The sequence below is a fragment of the Bacillus rossius genome, chromosome 6 (assembly GCF_032445375.1).
Source record: "Bacillus rossius redtenbacheri isolate Brsri chromosome 6, Brsri_v3, whole genome shotgun sequence".
Lineage (NCBI taxonomy): Eukaryota > Metazoa > Arthropoda > Insecta > Phasmatodea > Bacillidae > Bacillus > Bacillus rossius.
This window is the reverse complement of record NC_086334.1, coordinates 29,183,380-29,202,324: the sequence shown is the minus strand read 5'-3', so window position 1 is coordinate 29,202,324 and position 18,945 is coordinate 29,183,380. Positions and strand designations below refer to the sequence as shown.

At 40.9% G+C, this 18,945-nt stretch overlaps 1 protein-coding gene across 3 annotated transcripts in view; it reads right to left on the bottom strand.

Moving 5' to 3' along the window:
* LOC134532953 (cytosolic endo-beta-N-acetylglucosaminidase) overlaps positions 1-10,355 on the bottom strand; it is a 42,329-nt gene extending 31,974 nt beyond the window's left edge. For 2 of the 3 annotated variants that reach the window (XM_063370032.1, XM_063370034.1), the window contains exon 1: positions 9,867-10,333. In XM_063370032.1, coding sequence (XP_063226102.1) covers positions 9,867-10,144 — 278 coding nt within the window. In that variant the 5' untranslated portion in view covers positions 10,145-10,333. Of the gene's footprint in view, positions 1-9,866 lie in introns of all 3 variants that reach the window. The other variant, XM_063370033.1, reaches the window with a different exon arrangement.
* Between the last annotated feature and the right edge of the window lie 8,590 nt (positions 10,356-18,945).

Here is an 18,945-nt window from a genome sequence, read left to right as displayed (position 1 = left end):
AAAAAGCTTTTCTTAGAAAAACATTGACATCGTACGGCCGAAGGCCACCCCAAAGCCCGACCTGCACCCGCCAGTACTCGGCTCCGCTAACGGAAAGCACCCCTAGCCATGGCCCACCTGAGTCAAGTGAGTGGACCGCAGCCCAAGGTAGAGAATAGCGAACCAATTTAATTACACATGCAACGCACTCCCCGTGCCTACAAAATTCCCCACACAATAATTAATTAATCAGAAACAAACAAAAGCCCCTAATTAATAGAGTGCGACGTAGAAGTGCCCGGGTCACTCACGTGTAGCTTTCTACTAAAACAGCTGTGAGTGCAACCCTTGCAGCCTTCAGCCTAAATTCAGTAGTGAAATGTGTGACGTAACGCAAACCGCCCCAAATTAGCATTATCATTCGCCACTGGAGTAGTTATCAAGAAACAGACAGTCTCCAGCTTGACTCTAATATTCAAACTTATTTGAGACAAACTTATTAAATGTCAATTCTAAAACATATATAGATATTAAGTTAATCATTAAGTTTTATTGTATGAATTTAGAGCCACTTGCTTTTTATTATTAATGTAATTTTTTTACGAATAACGGAACTTTAGAAACTCTGGCGCGACAGGGAGCTCACCCCTCCCCTCGCGCCAGGGCCAGACACCAGTACAGAGCGACTCGCGGACCGGGACGGACGCACGTCCCACGGGGAGCCAGCATTTCTTTGTTTTTACCGAACGTCCATCTGGTAATTATAGTCACAACCAAAACCTTTTTTTAAATACTCCCCGTGTGCGCCCGGTCCTTTTCCGGTGTAGGGCCTAACCCAGCCGCGTCAATTTAACACGCCCCACACAAAGCATTACGTGGGGCCGTGCAGTATACGGTACGGGCCGTCTCCCGCCACCCCAGAACTTAAGTTAATCGCCCAGTGCACAGGCACAGGCTACATCCAAGCTTAAACGTGTTTTTAATTTAGTAGCAAGCCGCGGTCCACACATGTGGGCCAGCGCGTCGCAATTTACCGATTACGAGATTAGCCGATGCTAATCGAACGCTCTCCCTCAACTGCGACTGGCGTGAGGGCTTAATAAGTAAACACACGTAGAGGCATGCAGGTGTCCCTCTCAGATAACGTGTGGAGTGTAATCGTGTACGTAAGAGCACCACAGGGTGCCGTTTTGTCAAGTGTAATTGTAATAATAGTGTAATTAAAACTTCTACGTGTTCCGACGCCTCACTGGCAGTCATGTACCGCCGAGTAGACCTCGCGCCCAATGTAATGAACCAGTGTAAATCGTGAACATTAAAACGTCCACCCCGCACCTCCCGTGCGCGACGTGCGACCCGTAGAACAACCAGAACAGTGTATGTAAATTAACCTAAACAACCCAACCTAATCAGGAAACAAATTCCATCACCGCCGACGGTTCTAGCGGGCCATGCTGGGGCAACGAACCCACGACCATCACACGGTTAGACACCGAGCTAGCCTGGCGCCCCCCCCCCCCCTTCCCCCCTCCAGAACAGAAATATCTAAGAAAGCCAGCCACCCCGCTAGGACTTGCGCCCGACCTCGAACACGAGACCGCGGCGGACGGCAACATGAATGCTAATGTTGAAAATTACAATTTGTATTTTTAACAAGAGCTTGAATAAGAACCTTAAGTTTTTAGGAAGTTGAGTGTGTCATTGTTTTGCTTATCATCTTGAATTGTGGTGTGACATTTGGTCTAACTATTTAGTTCCATGAATGATATACTTTTCAGTTTCATGTTAAGCACTTTCTAGTGTTGTAGCCAGGGCAAAACCTTTGTCAGTAGAATTTTTCAAAAGTCACTAACTCGATTCTCATATTTAGCCAGCCAGCACCCTCTAATAATTTATTCCCTTTCTTATTTCAAGCAATGGGAAAACCAAAAGGCTTACTGATGGCAGAGTCTAGGAAGAGGAAAAAAGAAGATCCAGAAAAGTGGGTCTTGTACCTTCCGAAAGATCGTGATAGGAAAAAAGAAAGCCAGAAAAAAAGAAAACTTGTCAGGTCATACTTTTCACAAAAATGAAATAGAAAAGAAAAGGGAAAAGGCTAGAGCTAGACAGCAAAAGTGCAGATTACGAAAAAGATTAGCTGCCACTGAACGTGATTCCCCAATTTCCAAGTTTGGATCTTATCAACGACCGCAAACTCTTGGGAAAGCAGTGAAGAAGGCTGTTTCAGCACTGCCATCAATTCCATGAAAACGTATAGCAGTAGTTCAAGAGCTAGCTAGAAGTACATTTAGCCCTGAAGTATGCAAGATCTTCCAAAACACAAAAAAATGCACCAGTGAGTCGGAATGAAGATATATGCTCTTTAGTGACAGATTTTTGCAATTCTGATGAGAAAAGTCACCAAGCTCCTGGTAAAAGAGATGTAAAGTCCATTAAATCTCCCGTTACTGGAAAAAAGGAACACGTTCCGATCCGTCACATGCTTATGAATATTGGTGAAGCATACGCTGAATTTACTGAAAAATACCCAGAAATAAAGATGTCTCGTACCAGGTTTTTCATGCTTCTACCACCTCAAGTCCTTCCTGCTAGTATGACTCTACATAATATTTGCATATGCAGACAACATCGATCCATCAAACAGTAAAAAAATGTTGTGTTCTGTGTGTTGTAACACTGAAAATGAAAACTGTATGCTCAATTACTGCAGGTACTGTTTGTATGATTTAAGGCAGTTGTTACCAAATACCCTAAATCCAAGCGCTAGAATTAAGTGCAAGAAATGGGAAATTATAGAAGGATATGCACAAGTCACTGAAAAGGAGTTTACAATTATGGAGCTTGTTTGTGAACTAAATAGTAAACTCCCACAGTTTAAAACTCATTGCTTTGTAAAACAAACTCAGAGCAAGTAGGTACTTTGAAGAATGCAAGCAGCGAAAAAATGAGAAAGAAGTAGTTGTGCAGATTGACTTTGCTGAGAAATACACTCTCGCAGCTCAAAACCAAATCCAGAGTGCTCACTGGAAGCAGCGGCAAGTTACAGTATTCACCTGTTGCATATGGGTCTGCGGTGAGGTGCATAGCATTGCCATTATAAGTGATGATCTTAGTCACTGAAGGTACTCAGTATGGACTTTCTTAAAAGTTATTATCAATGATATCAAGTTGAACATGCCATCTGTGGAGCATATAATTTTTTTTCAGACAATGCAGCCTCTCAATTCAAGAGTAAATTTATATTGGTAAACTTGTGTTGCATGGAAAAAGACTATGGCGTAACAGTTGAATGGAATACGTTTGCAGCTTCGCATGGGAAAGATGCAGTGGATGGTGTGGGTGGTTCACTTAAAAATGGGATATGGAGACTTGTGAAGGCAAAAAAAAAAAAAAAAAAACTTAAGTATTAATTCTGCAAAAGAGTTTTATGTACTTGCAGAAATGACATGCATAAAAACTGAAATTTTTTATGTACCAAAATAAGATGTTGAAGAAAATAAAGCTTTCTTGGTCAATATATGTAACACGGTTTTGAATGTTCCTGGACTTCAATCATTACACTATTTTCTTCCACATGACAGTAATAACCATCTTGTGGGCGTCACTACTAAGTCAAAATTGACAACTAAATATGTTTGGCAAGCAGCTTTCACACATTAAAAATCAGGAATTTGCAATAATAAGCGATTGAGATTCAAAGAAGTTAACAGCAGCACAGATGACAGTGATAATTCTGAGGACATCCAACAACAATGCAGTTCATCATCCAGAAGCATCCAATATTGTGGTATTAAAGTGAATGATATCAAACCTGGTGTTTATGTTTTGACTGAACTAAAAAATGAAAGTGAAAAAACATGTGAAAAACATGTAGCAGTAACAGAAAGTGGGGTTTCTGACAGAAAAGTTTTAGTAATGTTTATGAAACCATATGGTGAGTACCAAATAAAATACACCATGAATACTCAAGATGAAAAATACATTGCTTTTGAACAAATAAACAACATTTTACCTGCACATAACATAACATCAAGTGGAGATTGTGTATTTTATGTCTTCAAAAGACCAATGTTTTAGTAGCAGTTTAGTGAAATTTAACATTTATAAAACATACTAAGTTATTATTATTTATTTAATATCTATTAAGGTTTTTTTGCATGGATACATGTTTTTATTTGTTTTGTACATTTTTTGTCTGTTTATTGCATAATTCTTCTTAATTACTTTGAAATATCACAACATGTTACATTATCAACAATCAGTACTCATACTGGTCACATCAATTACTTCAGGGTGTCACATCCGTTACCCAAATAAAAATTCATATTCTCTTTTCAGTTGTAGATGTGTTAATTTTAATGATATTTAATGATTGTTTGTTCTTTTATCAGAACAAATAAAAAATATTGTTACAATCACTGAAAAATGGTGGCGCGGTTGGATGTGTGGTGTTCTCGGCTGTGTTAATTAGGACGTTTATAGTTGAAATTTTCTGTGGAGGCGTGCGATGGAGTTTTAAACTAAGTGCGGTGTTATTTTCTAAAGTCAACACAAGTTGCGTGAAAGGGGGTTTGAATAGGGAGAACTTGAAATTCGGAGCGAAGCTCGGTGGCAAGGACACATGGCTAGGTGGTTGTTATTAAGGATGGGAGGTAAGGTTAGATGTAAGGGCTGTAAGAAGGTGTGGAAAAAGGGGGATGAGGGAGTGCAGTGTGATGGGTGCCATGGGTGGTTTCACGGAAAGTGCGGCGGGGTTATGGCGGGTCTGGAGAGCCTGGTGGATGTAGTGTGGTGGTGTGACAAATGCAATGGGGAGAAGGAGAAAGCCGACAGGGAAATGTTGGTTGAAAAGGGGGAAGACATGTGCACGGGATTGTGGGGGACGAAGGAAAAAGGGGATCCTATTCAGAGACAGGAGATAGTGAGGTTAGGAGGAGCAGTGAGGCCTGGGTGGAGGGAGATGCAGGAGTGGATAATGGAAATGCTAAATGGAAGGATTGTGGAAGGAGGAGGAGATAAATCCTGTCAAGAGTGTGACAGATGGAAAAAGGAATTGGAAAGGGACCTAGCTGGGAGGGAGAGGAAAATGGAGGGACTTGTAAATGAAAACAGGAGGGAAGTGGACTCGATGAGGACAGGTTGGGAAAAGTGTGAGAAGGAATTGGGCCAGCTAGGCCAACTGGTAAATTCGCTGAGGGCGGAAGTAAGGAACTTAAAGGAGGAGGTAGAAGAAGGAAAATTGAAAAGACTAAATGCGGAAAGAGATAGAGACAGGGAAAGAGACCGGCGTTGGGATCTAGAGGAAAAACTGAGGTCCCTTGAGGAGCAGAGGAAAACACAGGGGGGGTACAGGACCGGGGACAGGAAGAGGGTGTGGCAGGGGACAAATGATGGGAAACCAGAAGTGTTGATGAGGGACAGGGAGGAGGGAGTGGTGGGTAGAAATACTGGTGGGAAAGACAAATGGGTAAGAGGAGACCACTGGGCTGAAGTGGTGAGAAACGGGGGCCTGGAAGCAGGTGGGAATGCTGCTGAGGGGCTGGAAGAGGGCGGGAAAGGATTTGTTACAGTAGAGATGGAGAGGAAAAGGGGGGAAGAGGTGGACATAGTGAGGAGGAAAAACTTGTTGGGGAGAAGCGAGATTGCAGGAGTAGGGGAGGATAAAGGAGAGCGGAAGAAAATTTTCATGATTGGGGACTCAATGATGAGGGGAGTTAGGGTTAGGGGTCATGGGGAGGAGGTGTACAGAACATTCAGGGGCGGAAGGAGATTGAGGGACTTGACAGAAGTGGTAAGGAGCATGAGGAGGGAAGGAAATGTGAGGTCAGTGATAATACAGGGCGGAACAAATGATGTAATTTATGCGGATGGGGTAGAGCATGTGAAGGAGGGATTGGAAAACCTTGTGAGGGAAATAAGAAAGAAATGGGGCCAGGAGACGGGCCTGGTAGTGCATGGGGTTCTCCCAAGGAAAGGAGTCCCGGCAGGACGGATAGAGCAGGCAAACAGGGAGATGAAGGGAATTTGTGATAAGATAGGAGGAAGATATGTGAACGTGGGAAAACACCTAGGGGAGGTAGATGTCAGCGAGGATGGCATCCATCTTAGTCAGAGAGGGCAAGGCAAGCTAGCCAGGTACCTGGAGGTGGAGGTCGAAAAAATGCGTAGGGCGGTGGTAGGAGGGGGGGACCATTCGGGAAATGGAGAAATGAGGGGAAGGAAAGGGAGCGGATAGGGGAAGGGGAGAGATTAGGACTGTCAATGGAGGGGGCGGAAAGAGTAGAGGGAAGGAGGTGGAGTGGAGGGATCAGGAGAGAGGAAGTGAATGAAGGAAGAAAACAGGTGAGAGTGGCAGTGATAAACTGTAGGAGTGTCTATAGAAAGTTGGATGAGTTTTGGAGTGTCGTGGAAGCATATGGGGTGGACATTGCCATAGCAGTAGAGACGTGGCTGGACAAGGAAATAGGGGATGGGGAACTGCAGGGGGCAAACTATGAAATATTTAGAAGAGACAGGAACAGGACAGGAGGAGGGATTATGGTATGTGTGCATGAGGGACTAGTAGGAAAGATTGAATGGGTGGGGGAAAGTGTGGAAATAATGGAATTGAAAATAAAAGGGAAAGGGAAAGACTTCATGCTGCTGGCAGTGTACAGACCCCCAGGGCAAGGGGAGGCGGTTATACAAGGAGTAAAGGACAGGCTGTCGCTGTTGAGGGAGGATAGGTGGGTGATAGTGGCGGGGGACCTAAACATGCCAGGGGTGGTGTGGGAGCAAGGACCGGAGGAAATGGGGGTGAGGGAGCAAAGATGGGCAACCCAGTTGGTAAATAGTGGACTGGAGCAGGTGGTGGGGGAGAACACCAGGATGAGGAATGGTGAAGGACAGGGGGAATCTGGGAACCTACTAGATGTGGTGCTGGTGAGGCCTGTGGAGGTAGTAGTCGGCACTACGGTGATGGAGGGCATCAGTGACCACAAAATCCCGGTGGTGGAGATAGATATGGGATGGAGGGAGGTGAAGGAAAGTAGGAAGGAAGTGTTAAGACAGTGGAGCAGGGCGGATAGAGCAGGGGCGGAGGCATTTCTTGAATTGGAGTTCTGTAGGTGGGAAGGGATTGCAGAACTAGAAGGGAAGTGGGAGGTTTTGAGGGGCATATTGGAGCAAATGGTGGAGTGCTTCGTACCCCAAAGGAGGGTAGGAAAGGGTGGCGACCCGCCCTACCATGGACGGGAGGTAAAGGTATTAAAGCGAAAGTGCAGGAGGCTCCACGCAAGCACCAAGAAGCGTGGAGGGGAGGGGCTAAACGCAGAAATGAAGGATCTGGCGAAGGAACTGGGAAAGAAAACCAGGGAAGCACGGGATGCGTACATGGAAAGGATGATGGAGAAAGGGGGGCGGGGAAACTGGGCGGATCTGTACCGATATGTTAGGAGAGTAAAGGGGGAGAAGGGACTGCCAGTATTAAAGGGGAGAGAAGAGCAAGAGTATGTGAGTGACCTGGAAAAGGCTCGTTTACTGCAGGAACAATACTTATCGGTTTTTGTGAACGGGGGAGTATGGTGCGGGGGAGAGAGAGGGTTGGAAATACGGAGGGATGATGTACTAAGGGAGTTGAGGAGACTGAATGTGAGGAAGGCGGTTGGGCCAGATGGGATAGGGAACAGGCACCTCAAGCTGGGAGGGAAGGTGATAGGAAAGTACCTGCAAGTACTGTATGCGCAGTCACTGGAGGAGGGACAGCTGCCGAGGCAGTGGAAAGAGGCTGTGGTGGTGCCCATATATAAAGGGAGTGGGAATAAGGCACACCCGGCAAACTATAGGCCGGTCAGCTTGACGTCTAACGTAGGCAAGGTGATGGAGAGGCTGGTAGTGAAGTATATAGTAGAGAGGGTGGAGGAAAGGGACTGGATGGATGAGAGGCAGCACGGCTTCCGAAGGGGTTACTCCTGTGAAACGCAGATGGCGGGGCTGTTGGAGGACTTGGTGGAGGCAGTGGATGAGGGGAAGCAGGTAGACGCTATTTTTATAGATTTTGAGAAAGCGTTTGACAGGGTGCCGCACAGGAGGGTGATGGAAAAGGTGGAGGGGTTGATAGAGGACAGGAGGGTGGTAAATTGGACAGGGGACTTCTTGAGGGACAGGATCCAGCGAGTGAGAGTGGGTAAGGAATGGTCAGAAGAGGGAAGGCACAAGGCAGTGTCATGGGACCCCTGCTCTTCCTGATCATGATGAATGATGTAGGGGATGGGTTGAAAAGTAGACTGCGGTTGTTTGCGGACGATTGTGTGCTCTATGAAACTGTGGGGGAAGGGGCGCACCTGGCAGAGGACTTGCAGAAACTGGAGTGCTGGTCGAGGGAAAACGAAATGGGTATAAATGTAGGGAAAACAAAGGTGGTGAGGTTCACGAGGAAGAGAAGGGTGGAGGGAAAAGTGTACTGCTGGAAGGGACAGGTGATCCAGGAAGCTGAGGAGTATAAGTACCTGGGAGTGATCCTGCAGAACGACTTGGGGTGGGGAAAGCAGGTCAAGAAGGTGGTGAAGAAGGGCAGAATGGGGTTAGGGCTGCTTAGCAGGACACTGAAAGGGACAGGTAGGAATGTAAAGGAAAAGGCGTACGTGACATTGGTACGGCCAGTGTTGGAGTATGCCGCGGCGGTGTGGGACCCCTATGTGGAGAAGGAAATTGAGGAGTTGGAGAGGGTGCAGCGCAAGGCAGCGAGATGGGTGATGAATATGTGGAGGAGAAGGGAAGGCGAAGGCAGGATGGGGGAAACACACAGACCATCGGTGATGATGAAGGAGCTGGGGTGGGCCACGCTGCAAGAAAGGAGAAAGGTGGAAAGGCTGGTGAGATTGAATAAGGTAATTTGTGGGGGGGAGGGGGGCTGGGGAAAGCTGGGAGCTAGGTTGCACAGAGGGCTGTATCGAGGAAGGAGGGATCATGAGTGGAAGATTCAGAGAGAATGGAGACGGACAGAGAGAGGAAGACAGGTATTCCTTGTGAGGACGGGGCGAGAGTGGAACGAACTTGAGGGGAGGACACTGGATCTGGGAGGAGGGAAGGACTTACGAAGGAGGCTCCAGAGGGGGGAGGAGTGATGGTAGTTGGGGGGTGGGAACTCCTTGCCACCGGGCGGAAGCCCAATTGCAGGTGTAATTGTTATTATTATTATTATCAGTTCAGACGAATTTGAAGTAGTTTGTGTACGTCTCATGACTCTTAGCCGTAAGAGTCACATCCGTTACCAGCCGTAATAAGACATTTCTTAAATCAGTATTTCCTTTTTTTGTTTTAAAAGTTACAAGAGAGGCATAAAGAACTGAAATGTACGTGGTCCTCAAATTTAAAATCTAATAACATTATTATTATATATTTTTAGTGATAGTAAATGTGTCTAACTGTCACATCCGTTACTTTTGAATGGCTAGTCAGTAGTTACAACTGGGGCCCAGACTATTTTCCACCCTAATTGTATCTAATTAGTGTGGAAAACAGTATCAACCCGTCATAACATTTCTGTCATTTAGGAAAAAAAAAGCCTCAGCTACGCTGTATTCCTAAGAAACTCTGGAGAACTACAGGATCATGTTGTAGCTAGTATCACATTAACAGTAAGTGGCGATAGGAACAGATACATATATCTTTCGGCGGAAAAAGTCCCGGCTATGCTATTAAAACACAAAATAAATTTACTTTACTACAGAAAGCACAGGTTATCAAGTAGGGTGAATAGAGAAATGTCTGTAATGTCAACAAAAAAAAAAAAAAATTTGAATTTTATTATTTTATTAACGGAAAAGCAACGAAGTGAGAATTCAAAATCTCTAGCTTGTCCAATTTGTTTGATTAAAATTTATAGGTAATAATAAATTCGATCATACCTGTCTTCCAAATAACCACCCTTCAAATCATGACAAAACAATGTTTTAGGGAAAGAATTCTTGTCGACACACGTGATTTCCACGTTCGAATCAAATTGATGGCATACCATTACAGTGCTAGATAAACTTATTTCTGTTCTTGGCTGTAAAGGCAAAACACTCCACGCAATATTGTTCAACACACAACAACAATTTTTTACTTCTGAATATGTCATGTACGGTTTACATATAAACTCTCCTCTCTCAGTGGTGCATACTCCGTGATTACTGCACATCATCAGGAGATATTTTTATTGTTTTAGTTAGTTTCCAAGAAAAGGGAGGGAGATGGTTAGTTTATAACCAACACCACACCTCATTCTAATCAAAACACGTAGTACAAATACAAATTTATACTTGTTTGTTTATTAGCTGTTTATTTTCAATTTAACATCAATTTCCGATACTCAAAGAGTGGTTCCATTAATACTGACGAGCACTGAGGTAACTAAACTAATAATGATGAAAGCTAGACCAGCGTTATCAGTAATTTCGGAAATTTCTATTGGGTTTTCGTTTAAGCAAATAAAAAGTATAGAATATTTAAATTTTAATTTCTGTCAATTTTCTAATCGTAATTCATTAAAAAAAATGAATAAAAATAGTAATTTTATGAAAGCTAAATTTCATTAAAAGTATTTATTTATTTATTTAGTTATTTATTCATGCACTCCGCTTAGTCCCAAATTAGAGACATGGAGCAAGTTAAATACAATTTAATACAATAGAAGTTATATATAAATCAACAATACAAATCATACAATCATAATTACAGTTGGTAAAATAATAAAAATTGACAGTATATAAACCTATATCAGTTATAAAATAAATAAATAATAAAAATACACACACACACAGTAGGGCAATTTATTAAATAATTTAACAGCTATACACTCTATGCCTTTTTGAGAAGCCGACAGTGACGAAAATTTAATATTAATATTATTTTTTGATCTTGTGCTATACTCATGAATTTGACAATTTAATACAAACTTATCCTTATGATTTGATACGTAAACCAATGGTATGCTGTATGGTGCTTAAATATAATGTTTGATTATAATTTTCTACATTAAATGTAATTATTTTTCCTCCGGCTTAAAAAAATTAAGAAAACTAAAACAATAAACAAAGCTGACACTGTACATCATGTGGCACAGTAGCAGTAAACCCCTGGTCATCCAACCTCACACCCACGGAAGCACAAGTACCAATTCCCGACGAGATGGAGAAGTAATAGTGTCTACACGCAAATAACTTGTAAGTTCCATGTACATGTTTGCCCATTTCTTAAGTTATTCCTTATTTTCAATTTGTTTTCTAAGGTCAAAATAGTAAATGGAGTAGTCACAGCAAGTAACAGACAGTCTATATTTTGACACATATTTATAAAACTACTTATTTGCAATAAAATTTAATGATCACATTTGTAGGCCTTCTACCATTTGAGTGTTACTTACAGATTTTAAGAAACTTAATTGCTGTTTAGTTTGTAAGTTAATGTATAAATATTTAATATTTTCTTTTGTGAGCTTGGCAAGAGGCAGTGTTGTTTTTCCCTCCTCAAGACATCTCACCAATGGCAGTCTTAAATACAGTGGCGGATCCAGGATTTTGGTTTGGGAGGGGCTTGACCCAGCTGAGGCTAGGCTTTATCAAGGCAAACACTAAAACAATAGTGGACCCAGATGCTTTTGGAGGGGGCTTGAGCCCCTTAGCCCCCCCTTCTGGATCCGCTACTGCTTAAATAGACTAAATGTTCAGGGCGGATGCATTGTTCTGCGGGCTGCCATCACCGTTGTTTCATTGAGCAAAGTACTTCCGGTAATTATAACTTTTCACTCTAAACTTTTTTGTTTATTTCCTTCGCGCATCCTTGGACTATTTGCAGTGCAGGGTATAACACGACCATCATTAGCTTTATCCGCCATGTGACCTTTCCACCACGTGTTTTGTAACTTACAGCACTGGCTGACTCCAGAAAAGAACTTTGGTAAATTAGCCATGCATACTTCTGCCGGCCTCTCAAGTAATATTGTTCTAGCTACATGTTTTAATCTCTCTCGTTTATTTGCATAGACCACATCATTTCTCAAAAATTTCCATGTTTATTTCTCCAGTTTCATGAGAGAGTACTAAGTATCAGCACACTGCGCTCAGCAGGGAGTGTGTAGCAGTACCGCAGCTAAGGACGCTAAGAAATTCATACGAAATAGTCTTCTTGAAAATAAATCATAATGAAGGCAGAGATGCGAAGATGACATGATAGGAATTGGAAATCATTAAGATGGTATGTTGCAGACTTATATTATAACACACAAACTGTTTCATGGACACACATTTTTTTATTTGTTGACGGCATGTCGTAATTGTCTCCAACAGAAGGTAGTGAAGGCTCTACGTAAATATATTTTGTGAACCCTTCTTGTTTTCGTTTATAATGATTCACTTCTGTTTAGGTATTTTTGTACTTCATCTTAATTTTCAACGTCATTCAGTTTATATCTATGGAGGTTTGTGAGGGTGTGTTGTCGAAAAATGTTTTGATTTAACTCAGTGATTTATAAGGGTTAAGAATGTTCTGAAATGATTTTAATTAGTGTGATTTCTCTGTGTGTTTATAATATAATTATTGTTACCTTGGTTACGAAGAATCTTATACTTTTCTTTTTTTTCGTAAAATGGAAAATGATGGCAATAATATAACGGTGGATGCAGCGCACCCACGATTTATTGCTAATTATTACGCTGAATACTTCAAGAAAAACAGTGCCGTTACCTATTACACATGTGTTGAATGTAAGAAACCAATTGAAGCTTCCGCTTGTGGATTGCGGGAACACTTCTCTGCTAATCACATTTCTTGTGGCCGTTGTGTGTATTGTGGGAGTGGCGCTGTGTTTAAATACTTACTGACGACAAATGCTGTTAATTACTTTCATGAATGTAAATACAAACTTAAAGAAAAGTAATGATTCATGTTCTGCACTGACTCAGCTTGTGGTGGTGAAATATTTTAAGGGTTGGAAATTGTTATAATATTTTCAGAATAGTGCTTCGTTGTGTTCATTCAGATGATTGAAAAGAAGGAAAATACTCAGAATAACTCTCAAGGTGGAAGGAAAATGGATGAAGACAATCAAGTTGACAACAAACCTGATATGGTAGCTACTCTGCAGGCCCGCAAAGAGGTTCTGGAGGCAGAACTCTCTAATAAAAATAAAGAGTTAAAAATGCTGTGCATACAAGAAGCCGAGTTGACTGGGATTTTGCCTCCCGAAACTCCTTTGGAACCAGGTGAATCTCCACCTGTATTCAGGCGCCGGGTTGGTACTGTCTTTACGTATCCAGAAAATTTGTTGAGCAACAATAAAAAGTCAACAGAAGATGATATGCTTACAGCTCTTGAATTAGAATGTAAAATTCAGCGAGGAATTGCAGAGGCAGCATTGGGGTTGGCAAATGAAGCGGCTGCAAGCAAATCGGTGCGTCGCAAGCATCGCTTGATGTACCAGCAGAGCCAACAGCGTCTTGCAGAGTTGGAAACCAAACTGAACACACTGCGACAGACAAATGGGAAACGTGATCAAAAGCAACGGAAAAAGCCAAGGCCTCCTTTGGGATGTGAAAATGAACCTGCAGAGCGTGATGACTTGCTTTTGCAAGGTGTTGGAGTTAGCTTATCTCCTCTTCAACAAGATGTAGAACAGTCTAATAGGGCATACTGGGAAGGCCGTTACAGCGGACCACCTCAGGTTCCGTATCTCAAACATTCCGCAACATACGGTGGGCGTAGCCATCACGAAGCCAAGCACAGCAGGAATCATTTGCCTTTGCAGCGACATGCAAGTGGAGGACATTTGGTATATTCTCCAAACAACACAGTTGTCAGCCCTTATTACGTGCAGGCAAACACTGATAACCAAGAGTATAATTGTTGGCCTCAAAATCCTGCAGCGCACGGAGAAAAGGTGTGGTATGCAACTGCCCCAAGGCAGATTCCCGAACATCCCCAATGGGAGAAAGACAGGTTTGGCAGTTTTGACCGCAGGCAATACCACAATGCGAGCGTAGAAGCAAGGAATGCTGAAGATGCTGCCCGGCAGGCATATTACCATTATCACCCAAGACATGGCGATAAGAATCATTCACCCGTAGTTGGTGTGTTGCTTCCAAACCAGACCTACCCAGAACATAGCCTTGGTGCAGAAGGGCAGATGCAAGGTAGTTACGTGCCTTTGAAGAATAATGGGAACATCATTCATGCAAAAGAATATAAGCCTCAAGTGCCTCTGGATTACAAGTTAGTGGATTCGAATAGAGAGAAAAGGTTAGTGGGTGTGCACAAAGACTTTGCCAGAAGACACGAAAGTAGGCCGAACGTTTACACGGATCACGAGCTGGAGTACAACGTGCTGGTGAACTGCCACGTGTCCGTGGATCCCGAAGCGAGCGTGCCGAGAAGCGTGCCTCGGACACAGTCGCTGGGTAGCATGGAGAGCCACGATAGGAAGCAGAAGGAGAAGCAGTGGTACGAAACATCCTTGGACTCCGGTCCCACCGTCCGGCGAGAAGGCGACGAGGGCGGGGCCGTGGAACGAGCCCCGTCACGGGGCAACAGCACTCCGGGCTCAGAACACGGCTCGCAGGGTTTCGATGCCCTGAGCACGGAGGTCCCCGTCGAATCACCTCTGAACCACACGGTGGTGCAGCCCGGAAAGTGGCAACCGTACCGGGAGGTGAGCAAGCCCTTCGAGATGTCAGACTTCTACAAGTACAGCACCAAGTTCCGCAAGCTGAGGGCGCAGCAGGGAGCGGAAGCCCAGCAGAAGGCTGCGTGTGTACCGCCCCAGCCGGCACCGTGCCCGAGCGGGGAGATCTGCTCGGCCGAGCTGCTGCAGTGGTATCAGGACCGCAACATACCCTGCTCTGCAACCCTTGTCTGAACACTCGCGCTCGCATGCAACTGGCATGCTCATTCCATCAGCACCACAAATATTCCTGGTTTACTTCCATTTTCTGTAAGTAAACATTTTTACTTAAATTCACTCTTAAATCTAAGACTGACTGAGAATGACTGTTCCTACAAGGTGTCAGACATGAGGAAATAAAATATATTTTCATCATGGGCATGTTTAATGTTTTAATTTAATTGTAATTGTTTCATTAATCTAATGTTTGATTTTGATTGATGTTTGTCCCATTAGCATCCAGATTTTGTAAACGATTCATTTATGGATGGTAAGGTCTCATTATTTATTTGCACCAATTGGCCTATTTGGTAAATGTTCACAACTTATCCTGTATTAAAAAGTAGTGCCAAAATGTAATGGAGTGATAGAAAAGTAACGACTTTTCTTATAAAATTATTTATTATCGTTCATCTATAGAGTGTTTGCTGGACAGATGCAGGTGGTTGGCAACTCAATGTATATTGTCATCTTAGTTTTTGTATTTAAAAAAAAATGGCTACAATTCTAACTGTTTCTACACTCATTCAGGTGATATTGTGGTAAGTAGTTTAGTGTTACATGTTCCAGCAAGCATTCAGGCTGTCTGAATTACAGTCACACAAGACGGTGTGTTGAGCATGGCCTGTCAGTGAAGTTGCTGCATGGTCGTGGTGGAGAAAAAAATAATTATTTGTGAAAATACTTTATCTGTCAGTTGTAAATTTGTATATTTTGTGTATTTTTAGTATCATTTCAGATGACAAGTGCATATATTTATGCAGTTTGTCATGTAGTCCACTTACGAGCTTGTATATTGTGATATCATACTGATGGTACAAAAGTGATTTTATTAATATTGTTATAAAATGTGTTGAAAATTGATGATGTAAATTGTGGTCTAGCAATATTTTAAGACTTAAATGTTGAAAAAAAAAAAAAACACATTACTGTTGCCTATTTCTACATAACTCTTTCATATGATTAAATTCTGTGTTAAGAAATGTTGGTAATTATTCTGATCATGTATACAAGTTTATTCCTTGATTCTGATGGCATGGTCGTGTTTATATTGATTCTGTGGTATATGATGCTTGCTGTTTTAAAAATATCACGATACAAAGAAATTATGTCAGATCTTATGGATATTTTTTCTTTCGTAATAGCTTGCAATCATAATTAATTGTTTTAGCACAAGATTTTTCATGTTCAGGATCTTTCGACATACTAAATTAAAACAACAAGCATGATGTATCACAGGATAAAAGTATCCTACAGTATCATGCCATCAGAATCTAGGGATAAACTTGGATACGTGATATGGAATTTTTACAGAAATGTTTTGTGTGTGTGGGTCGATGCAAATTTCGATTGAATAATAATTCACCATAATAAGGCTTATTTTGTTTGTGTATTTTGTAAGCCCTGTCATCATATTTCCTCTGACATTTTTTTATGATAGTAATATTTACAAATAATTAGTGTAGGACAAGAGGGCTTGATGTAATGCTTCAAACTGGTCCTGGGAACTAGACTTTAATAACAGTCCTACATTGTGACTTTGAAATGACATGATTACAACTGTTTTTGTATTTTAAATCCAGTTAATACATATTTGACTTATCTACCAAACAAAATTATCAGAACATGGGTGCTAAAAAAATAGTTCAGAGACCGAAATTTGCTGGCCACATCATACTAATACATAAATGGAAATTGTAGATTTTAATTCATAGAATTGTTAGCTATCTTCATTGCAATTAAAATTAAAAGATAAAATATGTAACTGTATCAAGTATGTGTTGTTTCAACAGTCTTCATGTTAGTCATGTGGCTAGCCTGTTGTTTTGGTGTCCTGTCAAGAACCCAATGTACCTAAATTATATTTTGTAGGTGGTTTTAAATTCTTATTATATGCAGGGCCTACATAATATATTGGCAATTGGCCAACTATAGATCGTTGTAGTTTTCCTGTTTCTACTGTTAGTTATTATACTGATTTATTTTCACACCACTAAAGTTAAATTTCACTTGTGGAATATACATACCTACTTATATTAACCTTGAAAACAAATACGAGTATATACACCAGAACCATCAATGTAATAAGAATAATCTGAATTTCCTAAACTTGAGAATACAGTGCAATTGGCACTCAGAATATTATTCTGGCATTTTTGTTGCCAAGCAAGCCAAAATGCTTCTTTGGGAAAGCATGTGAAAAATATCTGTTTTGTCATTCTTTTTCCTTAAGAATAGTTGTCTGCACACTGATGTTAAATGTGAAGTAAAAATAGTATTTTATGTGTGAAAAAACTGGTAGGTACATTGAAAATTTTGAAAAAAATAAGAATGATCACAATTATTATTGTGATTGGAAATAACATTTTTGGTGTGGTTTGGATGAATTTTACAATTTTTTGATGTTTCCAATTGCACTAATGCTTTATCCACACACATGCAGGATAAAGATAGTAATAACCAAAGTAATTACCAATATTCCATGGAATTGTAGGTTTATTATTATTATTTTTAGTTGACTATGCAAACTAACAATAAGTATGAGTATGCCAGTAATAACATGAGTATTAAATAGCATCTCGTTATTGTTAAACAAGTTTTTCTTATGTTTTTTAATCTGAATGACACCATTAGAAAAGGGAACCTTCGCAATAGCCATCTTAGATCAATGGCAATTACTGCTACTGTGCACAGCTGCATGTGAACTAAGGCTTCCTGGAGCATCCTTTGCTGTTCGCTATTTTGAACTGGATAGCAGTGTGATGGAGAATGAACAGCTACTCTGCACACGGTCTGGAGCAAGGTGTCAGTGTACTCTTGACTTGTTAAAATTAAAGCTACAGCCACACTGGGTGCTATGTTCGCTACGCGAGTAAAATTTAGCCAGCTGCATCTCAGGTGTCACTGGCCACAAAGCTGTGTTGGCGACATCTTAGGTGTTTGGTTCTCGGCTATTTTTCTAAAGCGTCGCTGACTGCGCATGCACAGAGAAACAAAAACATCTCTTTCCGTGCAGAATTGTGTTAGTGTTTTTTTTTTTTTTTTTTTTAAATTTGTAGCAGACATAGTACAAATGAAAAACAAACCCACTATCAAATCACATTATATCTATATCTATATATATATATATATATATATATATATATATATATATATATATATATATATATATATATATATATACATATATACATATACATATATACATACATATATATATATATATATATATATACACACACACACACACACACACACACAATTTTAATATTATAATTGTTTTAAACAATTAACAAACTTTTATATTCCACTTTTGTGAACTCCTCCTTTTAGAGAGAGACAAGCCACCACTGGCTTAGTTGATAGGCAGTCACATTATTATTCCTGAGAATAATTTTTGAAGAAATTCATTCTGAGGTGACGAGACAGGTGCTAAGTGTTTATTTAAATTGATTTGAAATCCGAGTTTTACTATGGTAAAATATGTGACAGGTTTTAAATTACCTTTTAAGTTTTGCATCACATTTTTTTTTACAACACATCCACTTTTGCAATTGTTGATCAGCTATCAAAAAATATTTTACATTCTCATACCTTTAAGGCCAGAATGCCAACTGTGTATATTTGAATTTCTGTATACATATGTACAACAATTTATCTCTCAATCTGTTGAAATTGTTAGTAGCCTTTTCAAGGCATGATATATGATCTCAAAATTATGTTTACTATTAACTTTTGAGTGCAGTAAACTTTAATTTTTTAAGCTACTATAAATTTTTTTGTTCATTCACTGTCATTTATGTTCAATCTTTGTAGTCATTGTTAATATTTCATTGAGTTGTGCAAGTACATGTGTATGCATGCAAGAAAAACATGAGAATAAACAGCGTGCTGTGAAACAAGAAGCCAATAGTAGCTTATGATTGGAAATTTCAATATGTATTTTGTTTTGATGTTTAAATGATTCTTCTATCATGAATTATATACATAACAATTATTATAGTTTGTTTTAATTCATGCGAGACTTGCTTCATAATTGGAGGAACGGTGAGCTCTCTTAAATACTGTAA